Raw genomic sequence first — 19,612 nt, 5'->3', positions numbered from 1 at the left:
GAAGCGAAGTAGAATCAGATTTGAAGTGTGATGAGGTGTTCACCCCACACAGGTTAAAGTGGTCAGAAAGGCCAATTCTGTGCCAAGGCTGCACCTGGAGGAGTAGCCAGGGTGCAGGGAACTGATCAAAGGAGGCTCAGCTGTGCAGGACTGGGTGGGGCCTATAGAGCCAGGAGCTGTGACCAGACAGAGCAGAGCTGTGTGGAAAAGGTCCTGAGGGGGATCAGGAAGATAGGAGACAGTGCAGGGAAGGAGCAGTGAGGGCTGGGAGGTTAGAGCCCTGAACTTCTGAACTGAGGGGCCCTGGATGGGAGCCTGGAATAGATGTTGGGCTGGGTTCCCCTGCTGGCTGTTGGCGAAGGGTCACAGGTGCAGATGGCCTGGGACAGTTTGCATAGAAGGATGTTGGGTAACCCCAGCAGGGGAAGACACAGATGGTGCCTGGGCCGGAGAGCCAAGTCATGAAGAGGACGGTGTGGTTCCTGGAGCGGAGGGGGTCTGTAGGGTGTGAGGACAATGGGAGAGGCCCTACCTGAAGAGGGCGCACCAAGTGGCAGAGCTAATCCCAAGGAGGTGCTGCTGTGGTAAGTGGACCGTGTGATGTGAAATAAGGTGCAAAACTTAACCGTGATGGTCATTAATCACTGGAATAACCAAGTGTGTGTAAAAATACAGCAGTTCTGCTTTGTTTACTTTGCACGGGTGCAAATGATGACACAAGATGCAGGCTGGGAGTGTGGGGGGGTCAGGCCCACAGTCTCTGCTCCACAAAGCATAGGCCTGATTCAGATCTTAAGTCACACCACTTGTACCCCAGTGTACCTCTGCTGACTTCACTGGAGTTACTCCTGCTTTCCACAGGCCTAACTGAAAACAGAATTTGGCTCTGACAATCTAAAGGCCCAGTTCTGCCACCTTTATTCATTCTGGGTACTACCTTGCTCCACGAGTACTCAATGGTGTCACTTGTGTGGTAAAGGTGGCAGAATCTCTCCAAGTCTATGTCTGTGCTTACAGCGGCACGTGGAGCTATCTGCCGCAGTGAAAGCAGCCTGTGTCCACGCTTGCCTCCTCCCTACCACCGCCTTTCCTCACTGCCCACTTAGGAAGGCAAAATCAAATGCACAATCACAAAATGGAGAATAACAGGCCATATGGTCCTACTGCTGACAAGGATCTGCGGGTTATCATGGATCACAAATTGAAGATGAGCCAACAATGTGGTGCAGTTGTGAAAAAGGCGAATATCATTCTGGGGTGCATTAACAGGAGCGTTGTATGTAAGACACAGGAGCTAATTGTTCCACTTTACTCTGCACTGGTGAGCTCCCAGCTGGGGTACTGTGTTCAATTCTGGGCACCGCACTTTGGGCAAGATATGGACAATTGGAAAGAGTCCAGAGGAGAGCAACAAAAATGGTGAAAGCTTTAGAAAACTTGACCTCTGAGGAAAGATTAAAAAAACTGGGCCTGTTTAGTCTGGAGAAAAGAAGACTGAGTGGAGATCTAATAGCAGTCTTCAAATATGTTAAGAGCTGTTATAAAGAGGACTGAGATCAATTTCTCTCCTTGAGCGCTGCAGGTAGGACAAGACCTAGTGGCTTAATCCTCAGCAAGGGAGATTTAGGATAGACGTTAGGGAAAACTTTGTAACTAGAAGGGTAGTTAAGCTCTGGAATAGGCTTCCAAAGGAGGATGCGGAATACCTGTGATTTGGAGGTTTTTAAGAACCGGATGGACAAACACCTGTCAAGGATGGTCTAGGTTTACTTGGTCCTGTCTCAGCATGAGAGGCTGACTTTGATGAATTCTCAGGATCCCTTCCAGCCCTACACTTTTATGGTTCTATACCTGTACCCTCCAATCCCTCTTCCCCCTGTGCAAGCTCTGGAAGAAGCAATTCAGCCAGGATACGCCACCCCAGTTTCCCATCATGGGGAATTTTGGAATGGGAGGAAATAATATTAAATTCAGACTGCATAATAAGATAGTTTTTCTCAGAAGAGGAAAGTTCAGATACCACATGTGCCATGATATCAGATGCTTCAGCAGACAGAAATGCGCAGATAAGATGAGCACTGTTTTGCAATATAAACAACACACATTCTGTGATAATTAACCTTTGAAATTGCTTAATGTGTTTTTAGCTGAGAATTCTGTTTTAAGACATTAAGTGCTCTGCAATTTTAGATAAAATTTAGATGTCTTTATAGTATTTATTGTATCAGTTGGATTGTTACGTGGCACAACAAAGCAATACCAAAAACCTAATTCCCATCTTTCCAGCTGCTTGGATTTAAAGAGACACAGCAAACTTGAAACCTGGTCAATGGAAAAACAAATAAAATTGAAGTATTTTGCAGCACAACCCATGCCCCTGAGTCTTCCCTGCCAGTTTTTGTGGTTTTATAGTCACATTGGCTTACTTTTTCAAAATAATTTCTCTCCTGTTGCTGAGTGAAAGACCCATGCGCATCACAAGGGTAACTGACTAAAGCCATGATCCTGAAAGCACCACCCCACAAGCAGACCCTTGTCTGTGCAGATCTGATTGACTAAACAGCTAAGTAAGGGACACCGTGAAACTGACTGTAGAAAAGATGTCGTTAAGCGCATCAAGAAAACCCAACTTTCAAAAACAAAGAACTAAATATACATATTTAGCTCTAGTCATTTTCATTTTTCTTGCTGGAATAGACTACAGTAAGTTTGAAAGCTTTCAAAAAGATGTGTGTGTTTTCTTTTCTTTGTTTTTTTAAGTTGATGGTGTCACAAATAGGATGAAACGAAGTTGGGCACATTGGGGCCGCTCAAACATCTAATCCTGCACTCTAAAATCAATGGCAAAACTCCCAAAGCCAAAGAAAACCAGGAATCTACATCATGGGCTCAGACCGTTTGCTCTCCCAGGCAATCTGCCACTTCTTACGTGCTTCTGGTATCGCCCGCTTACAGAGCTTCTGGTATCGCCCGCTTACAGAGCTTCTGCACATACCCTGGGAGGAAGGGTTTTGTTGCGTTTCTTTCAGGAGCTTTTACTTTGCAAGCAACGGAGACTCCTGACTCTCCCACAGCAATGAAAACATATTGATACGTTCAAAAGGGAAACTCACCCATATGCAGACAAAGGAGAAAGAGCAAAGGCAGGAAGATGTGTGCAAGCTGGAGTGGCATGTTGGTTTGTACGATGTAGTCTTTCCTTGACACCGACTCTGCAGCAGCCACTGTACGCAAGGGCCTTCTATGTGCCACTGGCTGAGTCTGAGGTTTCCTGTCTTTCTCTCTCTCCCAGAATATGCCCTTCTTGAGCCTGGGAAGTCGCAGAACAGTTGAGGGCACTCACTCTCTTTCTCTTCTTGAGATTGCTCTGTGTCTCAGATCCCCTTTTTCACAGTTAGTTAGTTCCCTTTTCCTCTCACATGCTTCCCTTCTTACTGGTTTCTTGCTATCTCAGATGATTTCTCGTAGATTATCTCGGTTTATCACTAGGTTCTATATACCGTTTCATGCCTCGTCAAGTGCTGAAGAGAGCCAAAAATAATCAAAGACAATTTTATTTTTAGGGGCGGCTTTTATATCTCAGGGTCCTATCTCCTAGACACCAGCACTTAAAGACTCTAGGTACCTGCTTGCTCCAAGCTCAGGGGTATTGGGAGTGATAAGTGAAGCACTTCCAAAGGGAGATGCTGCAAAACAAGTGTGGATCTAGTAGTGAGGGCAATTTCCTGAATGAGCCTACTGCCTATGGACACTTAGAAGGCCCACTCTGAAATCTATTGAAATCAGTGGCAAGACATTCCACCCGTGTTGAACTGGAGGGTAGAAGACAAAAAGGTGCCAACACGGGGCCTTAGGGAGGGAAATGACATGATCCATAAATGGGGGTAAGGGCAAGAAAAGAGGATTTTTTGCAACAACATTTTGATAGGATGGCAGATTGGGAGCACGGGGAGGAGAAGGTCAGAGATGAGCGAGGCTTGGAAGAGGGGATTGGTGGTGTATATTGGGAGGGAATGATGAGCCGTGAGGGTGTTGTTGAAAAAGAAAGACAGGATTCGGTGGCAGGCTGGATGGGAGGGAGGTGGGATAGGAGTCAAAAGGAATTCCTAGATTCGAAGCCTGAGAGACAGGAATGGGGGTGGGAAGGTGACCGGAGATGGAGAAGATGGAGAGGGGAGGATTTCAGGCCATGGTGAGTTTGGGGGTAGGACTAGATGATCTCCTGAGGTCCCTTCCAACCCGGATCTTCTATGGTTCTATGATTTGAGATGGCGGCAGGACATCCAGGGAGAGGTGTCTTAGCGACAGGTTGAATGGGAGGGTGGAGAGGTGGAGTTGCAGCACGCAGATGGCAGTGGAGGCTGGGGAGCAGAAAGGGCCACCCAGCGACAGAGGATAGTGAGAAAAGAGAAGGAGGCAGCGGCCAGAGCTTGGCAGAGAGTGGGGGAGGGGAGCAAGAGCAGGCAGTGAAGGTGGAGTTGATGGAAGGGGAGAGGAGAAACCGGAAAGCCCAGAAGAGTTGAGGATTAGGGAATGACCAACAGTAGCAAAGGAGCCGACAGAGCAAGGACAATGATAGAGGAAAGGCCTTTAGATTTGGCCAAGAGACGTTCACTGGACTCTCGGGAGCAGTTTCGGGGTGCAGAAAGGGCTGAGCCAGACTGCAGCCCATCCAAGAAAGCGTTGCGGGAATTAGAGCAGAGGGTGCGAGCTGCCTGGGAAGGGAATCGGTTGAAAGGGGAGGGAAGCAATGGGCCAGTCATTGTCGAGGGGGAAGGGTCAAGTGAGGGTTCTGAGGGAACCAGTGGCTGTTGTGAGGGGGTGGAAAGGTTGGTATTAGGCATGTGGTGGAGAGGGAGGGGGGGCACAAGGGAAGAAGCTAGTGATGTCAATGAGACGGAGATAGGGACAATGGGACAGGAGGAGGAGTCAGAAGACAAGGGACATCTCCAGTTAAAAATGAGTACGGCCGAATGGGAGGAAACTGAGGCAAGCTCAGGGGGAATGTAGAGAGGAGAAGGAAATGTAGATTCTCCATGTTCTCCTTGGGGAAGCTGGTGAGACCATGGGCAGAGAGGGCAACATGCAAAGGGTGTGAAGAAAGAATAAAAAAACTGAGCTGGAGCCCCCTTGACAGGGCCAGCACTAGAGAATTCACTCCCTGCTCCACTGGCAAAAAATAACCCAGTTCTGTTGACCTTCAGGGCATGCTCCAAAGCCCCTCACTTTCCCTGGGCAATGTGGGGGAGGAGAGGAAGCTGAGGGCCAGGGTATGTGTGAGCTGTGCAGCTTCTATCCCGTCTCTGGTTTGGTCTGGTTGTTTAAACAGGACTGTGCGTTTTGTGCCTGTCAAAGGCGCCTAAGCAACCCCAAAGAGGTGCTGTCCTATGTCTTCTGGAAAGCTGGCTGAGCAGAAATACAGAAGAGATCACATTTTGAACAGCTGCAGTCTGCCGTGGGTCGTGCGTGTGGAGGTGGGAAAAGCATCGCTACTTTCTATCTCCAGTCCGACCACTGGAGACTTTCTTGTTTTCTAGAAATCTTACAGCACACAGATCAGGAGAAGTAAGGGAGAAGTGAGACTCAGTGGAAACAGATGGCTCAGCAACACAGGAGAGGATATTGCCTGGAAGAAGTGTTGATGAACTGGACAGGGGGAACCAAAGGCGGAAGAAGAGCCAGGGGACGACCGATGACAGCAACTGAGAGAGAAGGGATGTATGGAGTGAACTTGAAGGGCAAACTGGGGCAGGCTGCCTGGGTAGGGGCTAGAAGCAACGGGTACAAGAAAATGGGAGCTTGAGACCTTAGTGCAGGGGGCGTGAGAGAGGCAAGAGCTGCTGCAGAAGCTGAGTGAGATGGAGTGTGGGCAAGAAAGGGGAGGGAGCAGGAACCCATGAGAAGAGGAAGTGGGGTGACTGGAGCAGGGTGGCAGGAGATAAGACAGAAAGCATGGGGGTGGGAATAAGCTTTCCGAGGGACAGGCGTCTGGGGAGCTCCTACAAGCACAGGGCAGGGAGGGGGAAATGTGGGTATGTGGCTGGGGCAAGTGTCAGAAGAAGACCGAAGTTGAGAATGGATGAAAATCTGCAAGACCCGGGGGATGCGTCAGCAGGGTTGGTGGGTGCTGAGGTAGGGCCAGGAGCGCAGGAGGCAGGGCTCAGGGGTGCAGGGAGGGAAGCCAGGACAGGCACGCGATGCAAAGAGGGGGCAGATGAAACGCCACCCGCTCCCTTTCAGCAGCGGCGGGTGGGAAGGGACAGAGAGGAGCGTCTCTGTGTCAGATGGCGTCATTGAGCACCACAAATCCTCCACGGTGCGACGCCTAAACGCTGCGTTGGGCTGTCTCTTTCAGGCTGTCACAGCACTGTCCAAGGTGACACAACACGATGAGCTGGGTCTCTGTTCAAAGGCAGCCTGGCTCTCTCCAGCCCGTCAAGGCAGGGGTTAACTAGGCCGGGTGCTGAGGTCCCAGTCCTCAAGAAGGAGTGGCCGAAATGTGGGGGCCCATGTCCGTGGGCACAAACCCTGCTGCCCAGAACCCATGCTGCAGGGAAGTTCTTCCCTAACTCAGCTTGAGCGCTCGCTCGCTCGCTCTCTGACACCCAGGTGCCTATTTTTACATTTCCTGTAGTCTGCCACACCCGCTAGATGCAAACCACCCTTCGCTCAAATTCACTGATCAAGAAATTCAGTCGGCTCTTCCTACACAAGGAAGGAAAAGTGCAGGGAAGTGAACGCCTTCTGCATGGTGATAGCACTGCTCTTAATTTCCTCCCACAGACCCTTGCTGAAAAGACCGTCGTTTACGTGCCTGAATGTGGATTTTGGAGGCTCCCAAATATGAAAACGGGGGACCAGAATCTTTCCTTGTTTTTTAAAAGCATGGGCTTATGACCCAGCCTTTTGGGGCCTGATACCCAATTAGTCCCACTGTGCATATTTCCCCTGCAATTTATTCTCTACTTCCAAGCTCCAAAAGAGGCTGTGGGAAGCAGAGCATAACCATGAGGCTGCTTTAATTGCCAGCAGAGGCCAGGCAGCGCCCTGAACAGCCACAGAATACAGGGACTGCCACAGTAGCTTCAAGCCACCTTCACTTGCCTAAGTTCAGCCTCTGCCCCAAGTGCAGAAACAGAGGAACTGAGAATCAGAGCCTTGGAATCTGCCGAAGCCTGTAGCCCATAGCAGCTTTTCAGGGATGTAACAATTGCTTCAGCCTGGACAATGACCTCACAAACCTTCAGCCCTGGTATAAGCTAGTGCAACTCCACTGAGGACACGTCATGTGCTCACTTACAGCAGGGCTGATTGTTGCCGAGCAGCGGAAGGTGCCTTGGCAGCTGCTTTTTGCAACAGCAGCAAAACGAATGGTAGGAAATGGTATTTGTTCTTTAGCTGCTCAGAGCTGGTAAAGGCTGAAAGAACGGGCTTGGATCTGAAACTCAGCTAAAGCCTTCTTTCTAAAGGGCCAGCTCTTCTGAAAAGTTACCTCCTAAACCACTCCAGAGCTTCACAGCTCTCTAAATAACCTGAGTGCGGGAGAGACCCTCATGACAAAGCAACCAGGATAAAAAGGCACAAGGCAAGCAGCCAGAGAGATTTCCATTTGCCTGCTCATCTCCTCACCAGCATTGTTTACTAAGCTCCAATCCGTGACACTTGTGCGAATCCACAGAAGACAATAGGCTGCCGCACAAGCGGTACGGAGAGCGTAACCAGGTCTGCTGGGCCGTTCGTGCTGGCGATGAGGCATCAAGAGGAAAAGGCCCAGCTTGATTCTCAGAACCCAGGCCCAGTTTAAAGGGCTGGCAGCTACGAAACAAACCTGTGTGTTTATTTGTAAACTGAGCACATTTAATATTGGATCACTGAGATGGCAAACATGAGGGACAAATCTGTGGAACCCAATTGTTTGTTTTGTGCAGTGGATTCTAAAATGTCAGGTAGCTTCTCGGTTTCAAATGCACTTTGTTAACGGGGCTTAACTAGCTGCCTTGAAACATTCCTGTTCGTAAAGCAGTTCACTGGGGCAGGTGGTGATTGGGAGGTGGCTGGGCCAGAAAGAGGGCCTGCAATTTAGTCGTGAGAGTGAAATAAATGAGAGGCAGTCCCCTTCTCTGCTGCGTATTGACCCTGGGGAATCATGCTCTCAATATCTCAGCGTTTCTTGTGTCTTCTCTCAGTGATCCGATGCAAAGCTATGCAGCCCGGAGATCTTTGACAAAGGCTTTGACTTTGATTATCCTTTTGATCTGGTGAAAGCTACAGTTAATAAAACAAGTTGAACTGAGCTGATTGGGGGGGGCGGGGGTGGGGAGTTAGAAAAGATTTTCTGCAGCTTCGCATGAGTGGAGTGAAGTGGGTGCACAAGGGCAGTGAAGGGAGCAAATGTGGAAAGAGCTGGTGTCTATTGTGACCGCAGGGGATGAGGAATGAGAATTGGCTGCTATGCTTTAGAAGGGCCTGGGGTGGGCAGCAGAGGCTCCAGAATGGCAGACTGATTGCTACAGACCAAAATTAGTAAAAGCAGCCTCTGCATTTGGGTACCCGTGTTGCGACTGCACCATCAGCAGCGCACATAGTCCCACCCTTCAAAGTGCGCCCACTGGTTTGTTCCAGCCCCAGGCAGCTGATTTCAGTTCTTGTTTCGTACATGGAATGATACACGAAGGACTATTTTGGGGTAGGCAGCTGTGCAGAATGGCAGTGGCATACCAATATAGCCGGGCCCCTCATGACGTACAGACGGTCTCCCCCTCAATGCCCCTGGATGCTTCTGCCACACTACACTCTCCTACTTTGGATGGAGTGAGGTGTTTCAAGCCCATTTCAGTTCCTGGGAGCTGCCTACAGCCCCTGCTCTTTGCATGACTCAATAAACAACCCAGAGCGATTTAATATTAGCAGCAGAGAGTAAAACTCCCACCCCTGACTGGTGCTGATGTTTTCATACACGCATCTCTGATGTCTGCTGGAGTCTTTGCAGCTCTCCTGGCACCTATCCCTTAACTCCGTGCCCTCTCTCACACTCTCTGCTGCCCGCCGGAGGTGTTTTCAGGGGCTATTCCCTCTTTATGCACCCCAACGCACTCTCACTATCTGGGCAGATAGATGTGATTCTGGGACTTGGGGAGCCCCTTTCCTTGTGCATTTTTTCACTCCCAATCTATTCTAAATGTACTGAGGTTGTGAGAGCAAATAGGGGCAGGGGAGGACAGGCTGAGCCATGAGTGGTTTCTATGTGGTGCTCACATGCAGGGCTTTTTCAGTGGAAGAGGGTCAGATGTGGGGTTGTGTCCTTATTCTTAAGTACTTCCTGGAAGAGCGCAATTGCCCCTTGGCCCACAGGGTGGCAGTGTGACCCAATGAATAGGACATTGGCCTGGGAGTCAGGAGATTTGGCCTCTGGGCTTGGTTTTGCTTCTGACCTGCAGGGTGACCCAGGCCAACCTGTAGCCATCCCTGTAGCAGCTAGGCAGGCAAAGATCTCACCACCCAGTTGAGTTCTGGGCTGTCCAAAACCTTTTTTCCAAAGTGTGTGTGGGGGGAAGAGGTGGCAGTTTAGCTGCTACTGGTCGTATTTTAACTGAATTACGCAAGAAACCAGCAGGGTTTATGTGAATTTTTCTGCATGTGCCACAGAAATGCACTAGGGAATTTGTGACTCCAATCCAGTGCCTGCTACCTCACAGCTGTGGCTGTGCACCTATTGCTGACATTTGACATTAAACTGTTGGGGTTTCCACCAGCTTTGCTGGACCCCTAATCCCATGGGCAGCATCCTGTGGAAAAATGGCAGCCCCTCCTTTGGTGTGGAGGCTAATAGTGGGGAGATAATGGGCGGGGGGGACCATGCAGAAATGAGTGCAGAGGAGTAACTCCCATGAGGGCGGGGGAATAACCTGTGACTACACACAGGCTGGACCCAGGAGGAATAAATAGTCCAGCAATGGCAGGGGAGTAGCCACAGCTGGGGAGCACTTATCCCTGGCTCTGTGGAAGGAGTGCACTAAACTCTGAGTCGCCCTGTTTGAAGGTAGGCACCAGAGCTGAGAAGGAAGAGGCCGGTCCGCATTACACTGGCCTCTGGCTTCCCTTGATCAAACACCTCCTTGGCGGGGGAGCCAGTTGCTCAGGGCACATGCATGTGCCAAGAGGAATTGCCTTTGATTTTGGTGTTGGCTTTTTTTTAAATTTCTAGCCTGTGGTCTGCCCTCTAGCTGCCACATTCATGGCGCATGAGTGCAGTGAGTTGCAGCGCTGCTGCCCGCAGCTGGAGCTGGGAGGTCGACAGAACAGAGCCCCCCACGCACAACAACACTTCCTGACTGGCTCTTTCAGTGAATCAGCAAACTGTAGCCCTGGGAGCTATTAATGCCCTCCCACGAGGAGCAAGAACGATCACAAACACAAACAAGCAGTGTAGCAAGGAAGCTTTAATATACATGCCTCTGTAACAGGTTGTGGGTGTTTTTACAAGGACGTTTACGTTCTGAAACACAACAAATCAGGCTGCACTGCACAGTGCGTCCTCATGTAAGTGCACAGAGCTCGCTCACTCTCAGGCCTGAGTTGTCTGTCTGTCAGTGCTGAAACAAGAACAGTCCAGTGAGGTATATGAAATAAAGACCCAGGAGATGAGCAGAGACAGTAGTAGACACTAGAGTCTGGTGTGGCTCTGGGGTGGAGTGTTTATCTGTGGTTCCTAGAAAGTGGGATTTGTTTCCTCTTGGGCGTCAAGAACTTGATTGCTGCCTTTGTCCAAGGCTTGGCGGGATCAGCACAGACCTGGCGGTTAGCCCCGGTCACAAAACTGCAAATAGAAAAGCAAAAGAGTTCATTTAGAAAGGGACACCTTCGTATTTTTATTTGGGAACATCTTGTCCGTCCCTTTCCTTGCATCAGTTTCCTGCACCCTTGTCTGTCTTGTCTATTTAGATTGTAAACTCTTTGGAGCAGGGGCTATAATTTATATATATGTATCTACAGCACCTAGCACAGCACGGCCCTGATCTAGACTTGGGCTGTTCGATGCAATTATTGATAAGTGCTATGCCAGTCATGTAGATTGTGCATCCTCTTGAATCTTGCCAGGTTATTTGCTTTAATAATATCCTGCAGCAAGGGCTCCAAAGCTTAACAATACTTCTCACTTCTGGCCATTGCACAGTGTTACTCTCTTTAGAAAGAAAACCTCCTATATACAAGAGCTTAACCTGACCCCTGTCAGACTGTTCTCAGTAACCTGATGTGACAGCTGGCATCTCAAGCTGACAGCTTCTCTGGCTTTCCATTGCGATGCAGCATAAGGGGCTAGGAGGAGAATCAGCAGTGGAGGGAATGGCCTCTACTTACACAACAGCTGGTAAGTGGCACTCCTTGGGGGTCCAGTAGAAATCCACCAGTTTAGAAAGCTGAATCGGTTTAGGCATGTAATGAAAGCAACATTCCACAGGAGTATGGGGTTTTGCTGTGAAAGAGAGAGTTAGTTAATATCAAAGACATTGCATTAGAACTTCCTGGTATTGGGATTTCTCAGGGTCTCTACTCTCCCCTTCAGTCACCTCAGCAAACTACATTAAAACTGATAATTGTGGGTAACATTCAGCCCCCTGGGACAGGGATGAGAATTCCCCAGCTGAGATGCAGGTACCAAGGGCAGTTACGTGTAAGAATCTCTGACCATTTTGGCTACTCTCTTGGAGACCTGAATCTGAAAGAGCAAGTTAAAGTGGATGATGCAGCTGCATATGGGAGCACATCTGGGCCACCTGGTACTTCACTTATCATTATGAGGTGCACTATGGGCACAGTGAATTTCACAGCTGCAGTGGAGTTGGAACTCGGTTCTGTCCATGATTTTTCAAAGTAGCTAATGATTTCAGGTGTCTCTGCTTTTGGGTGCACAACCTGAGATGCCCTTAAGAAGCCTGGTTTTCAGAAAGTGCCAAACTAACTTGTCACATTGGAAAACGTGGCTCAGATTCTCCTGCTTCATAAAAGCCCAGCCTTTTACCACTTAAAGGAAACTCTCCATTAACTGTTAGCAGTATGGGACACATAAGACACAACCGAATAATTCTAATTCTATTCTGTATGGGGCAGTGGTACAAATACATAGTAGCCAGTACATTATACTAACTAGAAACCAATTTGCTGAGATGTATTATTCTTTCTTTCTCTCCCTTTATTCTCTGGTATTTAAGGACACTTCCATGAAAACAGATTTTTGTTCCCTAAAAGCTTGCTGTTTGCTGCTGCATCAGCCCCACCTGAAATCAGAATCCTGTCGTGTCACAATCACTTGCCCTGGGAATGATCATAAGGTCACAACAGGATTATGACAATCAAATGGGGGACTAGCAACAAGAGGAGATGAACCTTTAGGAAATACAGCCCCTATTTACATGCAAATCTCATTAATAAAGAGGAAGGAATAAAATCTTAATGCTAGATTCAGCCCTGCTATAAGTGGGTGCAATTTCCATCCATTGAGAGTTGCACTTGCTCAGTTCAGGGCTGAATTATGTCTAGTCTATTTTTTTCTATTATTATTTTCTAAGATGGCTTTTATAATCCTCCCAAAAGCCACTGCTGCAGGCCACCAGCCTCCTAACACCAGACACTGGGGGCCAGAACCTTAGCTGGTGTAAATCAGCATTACTGCACAGACTTTCGTGGAGCTACTCCTGGCTACACACCAGCTGAGATTCTAGCCTCTACTCATGTATCAAGGTTCCTACTGACCTGTTGCATGTTGATAAGAAACTGCTAAGATGAAGGTGGCCAGGAGAGCTGTCCTCAGGCTGATCATGGTGACTTCAAAGGGGGTTTTCGTCTGGTGTAGAGCTGTTCCTTTCTTCCCCTGGAAGCTGTGAAGTTAGATCTCGGAGGCAAAGCCAGGCAATTTATCCTGTCCATGCTGCATACGTAAGTCAAGCTTCAGAGAACTTCAGTGGAGTTCAGGAGAAAAACCAGCCCAGAAAGTGTGGTGAGATTCCACAAAATTAATCTAACTTTAACTCATGAGGAAGGAAACTGAGGGAACTACACTGGAAAACAGAACACATCATTTCTGCATTCTGAATAATATAGCTAGTGATCTCCAAAAACCTGAGTTCACACTCCTGGTTACTGCCAGACTTGGCTACCACTTGCTGAGTGATTCCCAGCACACTCCCACCCCCCAAAAAAGTTTATTCTGCACTGTCCTGCCATTTCTTGGATAGTTCAGATATTTTAGATCCATTGCCCCTGTAAGAGAACAATACCCAGCAGACTGCTACTTTAAACTGGGCTGTGTGGTAACTCCATTTAACCACAACACTGGATTAATTTTGATTAAAGAACAAAACCAGTTTATTTAACTACAAGGAGAGAGGTTTTAAGTGAGGGCAAATACACAATTGTAATAATAATTTCAGTTTCATGTTCATATCTTCATGTACAATGTTGCTACATACATTTCACCATGATATTATTGAGCAGTGAGTTACCACTGAATAAAAGATCCCTGGTTAGAACTGAAATGGTCTCTTCTCAGTTGTTATAATGAATGGTACCGTATATTCTAATCTGATCACATTTTGCACAGGTGTAAATGATGACACGATGCAGGGTAGGGAGGAAATCAGACCAGCGGGTGCAGAGCAAAGTGATACAGATTATCCTGTTTACAGCCCGTGTACAATATCTTGCAGTGGCATACAGTGTTTCTTACGGGAAAGGGCTCTGAACATCACTCCTGAGTTGGAAAGGCATTTGCAGAACTGTTCACAGTCAGTCACAGAGTAATGTAGGTAGGCACCTTGAGCACAGGCCCTAGAAGAGGTATACATAGGCACGTTCTCCTATGTTGATGTGGTCTTAAATGCAACCTCCACCCCCAAATTCATCTCCTCTCTTGTCTCCTGATACATTTCACAGGCCGGCTGTGATCTAACCCACACAGCCGGTCACACCTTGGGCCTTTTTCTTTGGACTAGATGTTGACATCACCACCCAGTCTTGGACGTACCATTATCTCATTCTCTGTGTCTCCAAGTAATACGAAGGATAGAATCCTGGCTCAACCTTACCAAATTCCAAAACATGCCCAAGGACAGCTGGAGCCACCAACAGGACAAGGAGTTGTGAATCATTATCATCGCACGCCGGCCACTACCTTTGACATGGGAACCTGAATTAGCTTTTCCTCCTCACTGCCTGCACAGACCTTCCTCATTTTCCAGGTGAAGAGAAGGGGATGGAAACTTGAGAGCCGGTGTTGGACAGCTAGGTCTGAAACAGTCAGACAGAAGCATAAATGTTTTTTCCAAACCTATGCGGCAGCTATATTGCAAGCTAAGAGATCCTTCATCCCCACCTCGATAGGCCCTTCTAAAACATGCCTGAAAGAGCTGGTCAGGATGGTGAACTTATTGTGTAGACTATGATTAGAGAAGGTTAATTTGCTGGAGTGGAAAATCTGAATTTAGGAATCCAATCCTCCTTTTTTTTATTTTATTTGATCTAATCAATAGGAGTAGCAGTTTGACTTCCTGGGAGCCATGGCTGTGCTTAGTCTGAACAAAAGAACTATCTATATTAGGGCTTTATATTTTATATGAATACTCATTACATGCTGATGATTCACATCAACTGTGAGTGCCTGCAGTCTGCAGCAAAAGCTAGGCCCAGGCTATCAACCTTCTCTGGGAAGGTTCCCTGCATTGGGAAGAGTTCCCAGGACATGTGGATCAGGTTTACTTGGGCCACTGACTGGGCCACCATCATCCTCAACTTCATCCCCTTTCACACTGTAGGAAGCGTGAGACGTGACTTGCTGCATGCAACTCAGACCCCAGCCCTTACTGGATAGTTAAGGAAATCAACTGGATTCCTGTCTGGCAGAAATTGAGCGTCTTGGCCTCAGAAACCTTCTGAAAAGCATGCACTGCTCCAGCCAATGACGAAGTAACGTCATCTGGATGAATGTACCAGTATCAAATCTTCCATTCCTGAGCAAGTCGCTGCAAAGTTAGCAAAGAACCCTCTTCCAACTCCGCTCTCCACAGTTCCAGTACAGGAAGACAAGCATTTACATGCTATTCATTAATTTAATTCAGGATTTGCTTCTGATTTCTGTCTATTTTCTCTTCAGGGTCCACTGGCTCACAAGATTTCATGGCCAGAAAATTTAGGAAGCAACAGAAGCAGAAGAGAGGAATAAGAGAGAGTAAACACGTACCTCGCTAACGCCCTCAATTTCATTGGTCCTGTCTGCACTGCATGAGTAGCCACCCAGCACAAAGGGCTTGTCTTCACGTTCAGCGCTACAGTGCTGTGCTGCAGTAGCGCTTAAGTGAAGGCGCTTCTATACCAACGGGAGAGCTTCTCCCGTCAGCAGCGTTAATCCACTTCCCCGAGAGGTGTCTACACTGGGGGTTAGATCAGTATAACTACGTTGCTCAGGAGTGTGGATTTTTCACACCCCTCAGCGACGTGGTTATATGGATATAGGTCTGTAGTGTAGGCCTGGCCTAGCTCAAAGTCTTGTCCCAGCAACCATTGGGCTCCTTATAAAATCTGGGATGGATTCTCAAGGCTGTTCTTTGACTTCCTAAATCCTGGCCCAGTATCTGGAGGGGATAACCCCTGTCATTGCCAGGGTCCTTTCCTAACAGAGATCATTGCACATACCACCTCCCACGCCAAGCCTCATTCCCTGGCCTTCCCCACTGCATTTCTTTGTCTGTTCTAATGACCCGATGAACTGCCACAGAATGCTTTGTGGACCACTGGTGATGCCCGTAGTTTGAAAAGCATTTGGTTAGCAAGATTCAGAGAAGGGTCAGTCTGTCGAGCCGCTAAGCCTGGCATCTGTGGGGAGGAGCCAAATTATACTGGCTGTCAGTCCCCACCCTCCCAGATATAAACTGATCATCAGCTGAGGTCAGTAAGACCCTGCCAGCTATTGTGTGGGTTTGCACAATTAACCAGGAGGAAAAGGACTCTGTGTGCGTGTGTGTGTGTGTGTGTGTGTGTGTGTGTGTGTGTGTGTGTGTGTGTGTGTGTGTGTGTGTGTGCGTGTGTGTGTGTGTGTGTTCGTTCCCCTTTCTTCAGGAGCAGCCAGAGCCAGCAATAGAGATAAGATGCTAGAGCAGCCAGATCACTGGTTTGTTCTGTTAGGGAAATTCCTCATTTCCCATGTGAGCTTTGGAAATGAGGGCAGAGGCCCTGATCCTCAAAGGTTTTGTTAGGAATCAAAAAACCTTTGAGGATCTGGGCCCCAGACCCTCCACTTGGCCCTGAATCCTACAGGAAGCCAGTAGAGGTGACTTGCTCTCAGTCAAACCGCATTGTTGGAGTGGCGAACTGCTGAATTCTTGCACCAATTGCAGTTTGCTGGGGGCTGATGCTTGTAAACCAGTGTAGATTGCATCGCTGTAATCCAGAGGTTGGTGACAAGGGCCAGGTCTTCTAGCCAGGATGGGATGCAGTCTCCTGGCCCACCAGAGAGGGTACAACACTTTGTTATTGGGCTGGACCCTGTGAGAGCTCATCAGCATGTGAATGGTGCAGAAGAACATCTAGATGGTGAGCTGTTTGTGGGGACACGTCCCAGCGCTAGGGAGGTGGGGAGTGTCACATTGCATGCTACATGCAGACTCTTTGAAATGCCTCCTTCGCCCTACCAGCATAATCTGTTTGATCTGAACAACTCTTCTTCCCCCGCTGCTGATGGTGCTTAGTTGCTGCACTAGCTGGATGTCGGGGGGGTTACCGTAGACTGCGAAGCACCAGTAGAGCTGTGTATCATCAGCATCATGCTGGCAACTGAGCTACGGTGTCTTGTGGAAATATCCAAGAGAGTCATGGGGAGAACTGAGCCTTTTGGTACTCCGTGGGTGATGGGTCTACTGGCTGAGGTGCTGTTTCCCTTCTCTCCCCCCGGCCCTAGAGGAACAATTCAAATGGGGCTAGTGAGATTCCTTGGACCCTGGCCCACCTGTGTCAGGCCCTGTTGTGACAGCCCCGAGTGCTATGGAGAGGTCTAGGATGTGAGAACTGACACCTGCCCCAGGCCCATGGACAGCAAGAGATCGTCCATCAGCCCCCGCTAGCCTGAGGGAGGGGCCACTTTGGCTGTAGAGGGGCAGGTGCGCGATGACTTGGCCAATAAACAGGTCACCTTGGGCCAGATCCTCCGCTGGTGTAAATCTGTCAGTCCCCTGAAGCCCATACGTCAGGTTACACCACTGAGGATCTGGCCCATTGACCCTCAGAAGCAGGCCCCACTCTCCCACCCCACCACCAGCAAACTTCCAAAACTCTCCTGCAACTGGCAGTTCTTGGTAAGCATTGTTCTCTGTGTTGCACAAGCACACACACATTGCAGAGGAGGAGGGCAGGAAGGGAAAGTTGATCTGCAAGCCCTTAACCTAGAGGTTTGAGGAAGTCCCTGTGCTGACTGAAGTTTCTTTTTCATCAGAACAGATCTCTAGAGAACTCCACTGTGTAGATGCACCAGGGGAAAAAAACCCTAATTCTGCAAATAGGGAAGCGGAGATTTCAGAGAAAGCTGTTGGCTCTGGCGCTGGTGAGAGCCTGCTGATGAAATGCTGGGCTGCTGGCATGGAAGGTCAGTGCTGAGAGGAAGGGAGCCTGGAGAATGTGACTGCAGGACCACTGTTTCCTTCCCTGTTCTGATGGAAACAAAGCAGGGAACAGATACAGATCTCTAAATACTTCCTTAGGGAGGCTACCTGGCCTGGTCATTACAAAAGCCTGGCCAAAATATGTAGTGACAGAGCCTTAACTATGCAATTCCCTTCTACCTGGGTTTTCCCCCTCGTTTCCCTTTCTCTCAGTAGTGACTCTGAGTTTAGATATGTGCCATTTAAACCCCAGTAAGAGCCAGGTCATGGCGCAGGTAATAATACCTAGTGGATCTCAAAGTGCTTTACAAAGGAGGTCAGTATCATTATCCCAAATTTATAGATGGGGAACCTGAGGCACAGAGCAATTGAAGTGACTTGCCAAGCCTCATGGGAAATCCAATGATACCGAAGCCTTGTGCTGGCTTCTGCAGAGGGGTGAATTTCACCCTCTGTCCATCTGTTTTTCTTTTTGTCTGTCTCCCTCGGTCGTCCTTCTCTCTGAGCACTCACCTGGGTCCCCAGCTGCTGCTGCTGTATCTTTTGGCTTTCAAGGCATAGTTATGTATCTTCTGAAAGAACTTATTGACCCTTATTTAAAACCGGTGCTGTCAACCCCATGAGTTCCTAAATCATGAGCGTGGCTTGCAAATCGTGACCTTTTAAACATCATAAAAGTGGGCTTTAGGAAAATATTACAAGATTTGCAATAGAATTGAAGCATTGGCAACACTGATATCACACTCTGTGCACGGTGGATGCACAGAGTGTCATCTGCAGGTCAGTAATCAGTCAACAGAAACACACACACACAAGCAATAAGTCACACTCCCGATGACACAATAAATGCCTGGGAGCGGGAGTTAATGAAGAACCTTTGTTCTTAAGATAATAATGAACCAGGGGCCGATGCACAAAGTAGGGGTTCTCAAACTTTTCTTGCTGGGGCCCCCTTTGAAAATATTTTCGACTATGAGTGACACAGTCACTCCAAAGAGTGACAACCCCCACTTACCATGCCACCCTTATTTCTTGACTGCTGCTGGTGGCAACACTGCCTTCAGAGATGGGTGCCCAGCCAGCAGCCCCCTCCAATAGTTTTGTGACCACTCCTTTTGGGTTGGGTCTTATTTGAGAAACGCTAAGGGTTGTGACTCTGCATGTCACAGCACCTAACTTTTGGGTGGCTAGAAGATCACTGCAATTCACAAACCCTGAGTTAGGAGAGGGTTCACAGCTGTGAAGGGCTAGCAGCAATAAGCGTCTCCCTGGCTGCAGCCTGGATGTAGGTGCTGATCTTCATGAGAAGGATGGGGCTTAGCACACCCCTTGCTGGTTGGCATCTCTCATGGGCTAGCTTAGGCAGCCCCAAGCCTCGCATACTGGCTGTTGTGAATTGCGGTGTAAGGGACCTTTCCCTCCCCATTCATTGTATAGGGAGCCTAGGCACCTGAATGATGTTCAAGAATCCAAATGGTTAGGTGCTGTGACACTGAGCTTCACCACACCTATCTGCTTTTGTGCAGCCAGGCCTCGATTCATTGGGAAACGGGCTACTTTGCACTGCTGCCACCACACGTGACTGCTTTGCACAAGGCAGTTCAATGTCCTGCTGAGTATTTGCAACAGACACACCGGCCCAGATCGTCAAAGGTGTTTCAGCACCTAACTCCCACTGATTTCAGGAGCTGAAACACCTTTGAGTTTCTGGGCCAATGTCCATTTTCCCAGTGAGAAGCTACAGGAGTTTGTCCCTTGTGTGGCCCTGTCTTCCTTCCATCCTGGAGTGTTCTCTAGGAACAAACACGTGCACTGTGACGAGGTCTACCTGGCCTTTGCGGCTCCCTACAGGAGGCCCAGCAGCCCTACTACATCTTGCGCCACAGGAAGGAGCAGAGAAGATGGGTTCTCCAGGCCTGCCTAGAGAGGCCTTACGGACGCAGCCAATCAGAGCCCAGCAGACTCAGATA

The 19,612-nt window shown here is 48.7% G+C and overlaps 1 protein-coding gene across 1 annotated transcript; it reads right to left on the bottom strand.

Annotated features, from left to right (window-relative positions):
- Nucleotides 1-10,456: 10,456 nt before the first annotated feature.
- LOC137154387 (C-C motif chemokine 5-like) lies at nucleotides 10,457-12,951 on the bottom strand. Its single transcript, XM_067549987.1, has 3 exons — nucleotides 12,751-12,951; nucleotides 11,359-11,473; nucleotides 10,457-10,816 (listed from the first exon to the last, which is right to left on the bottom strand). The coding sequence occupies exons 1-3, from the start codon at nucleotides 12,815-12,817 to the stop codon at nucleotides 10,696-10,698; spliced, it is 303 nt and encodes a 100-aa protein (XP_067406088.1). The 5' UTR covers nucleotides 12,818-12,951; the 3' UTR covers nucleotides 10,457-10,695.
- Nucleotides 12,952-19,612: the final 6,661 nt, after the last annotated feature.

This window comes from Emydura macquarii, unplaced genomic scaffold, assembly GCF_026122565.2.
Source record: "Emydura macquarii macquarii isolate MOO-44397 ecotype Brisbane River unplaced genomic scaffold, CSIRO-AGI_Emac_v2 contig_295, whole genome shotgun sequence".
NCBI classification, from domain to species: domain Eukaryota; kingdom Metazoa; phylum Chordata; order Testudines; family Chelidae; genus Emydura; species Emydura macquarii.
Note: the sequence above shows the minus strand (reverse complement) of the source record. Positions and strands in the feature narration are given on the sequence as shown.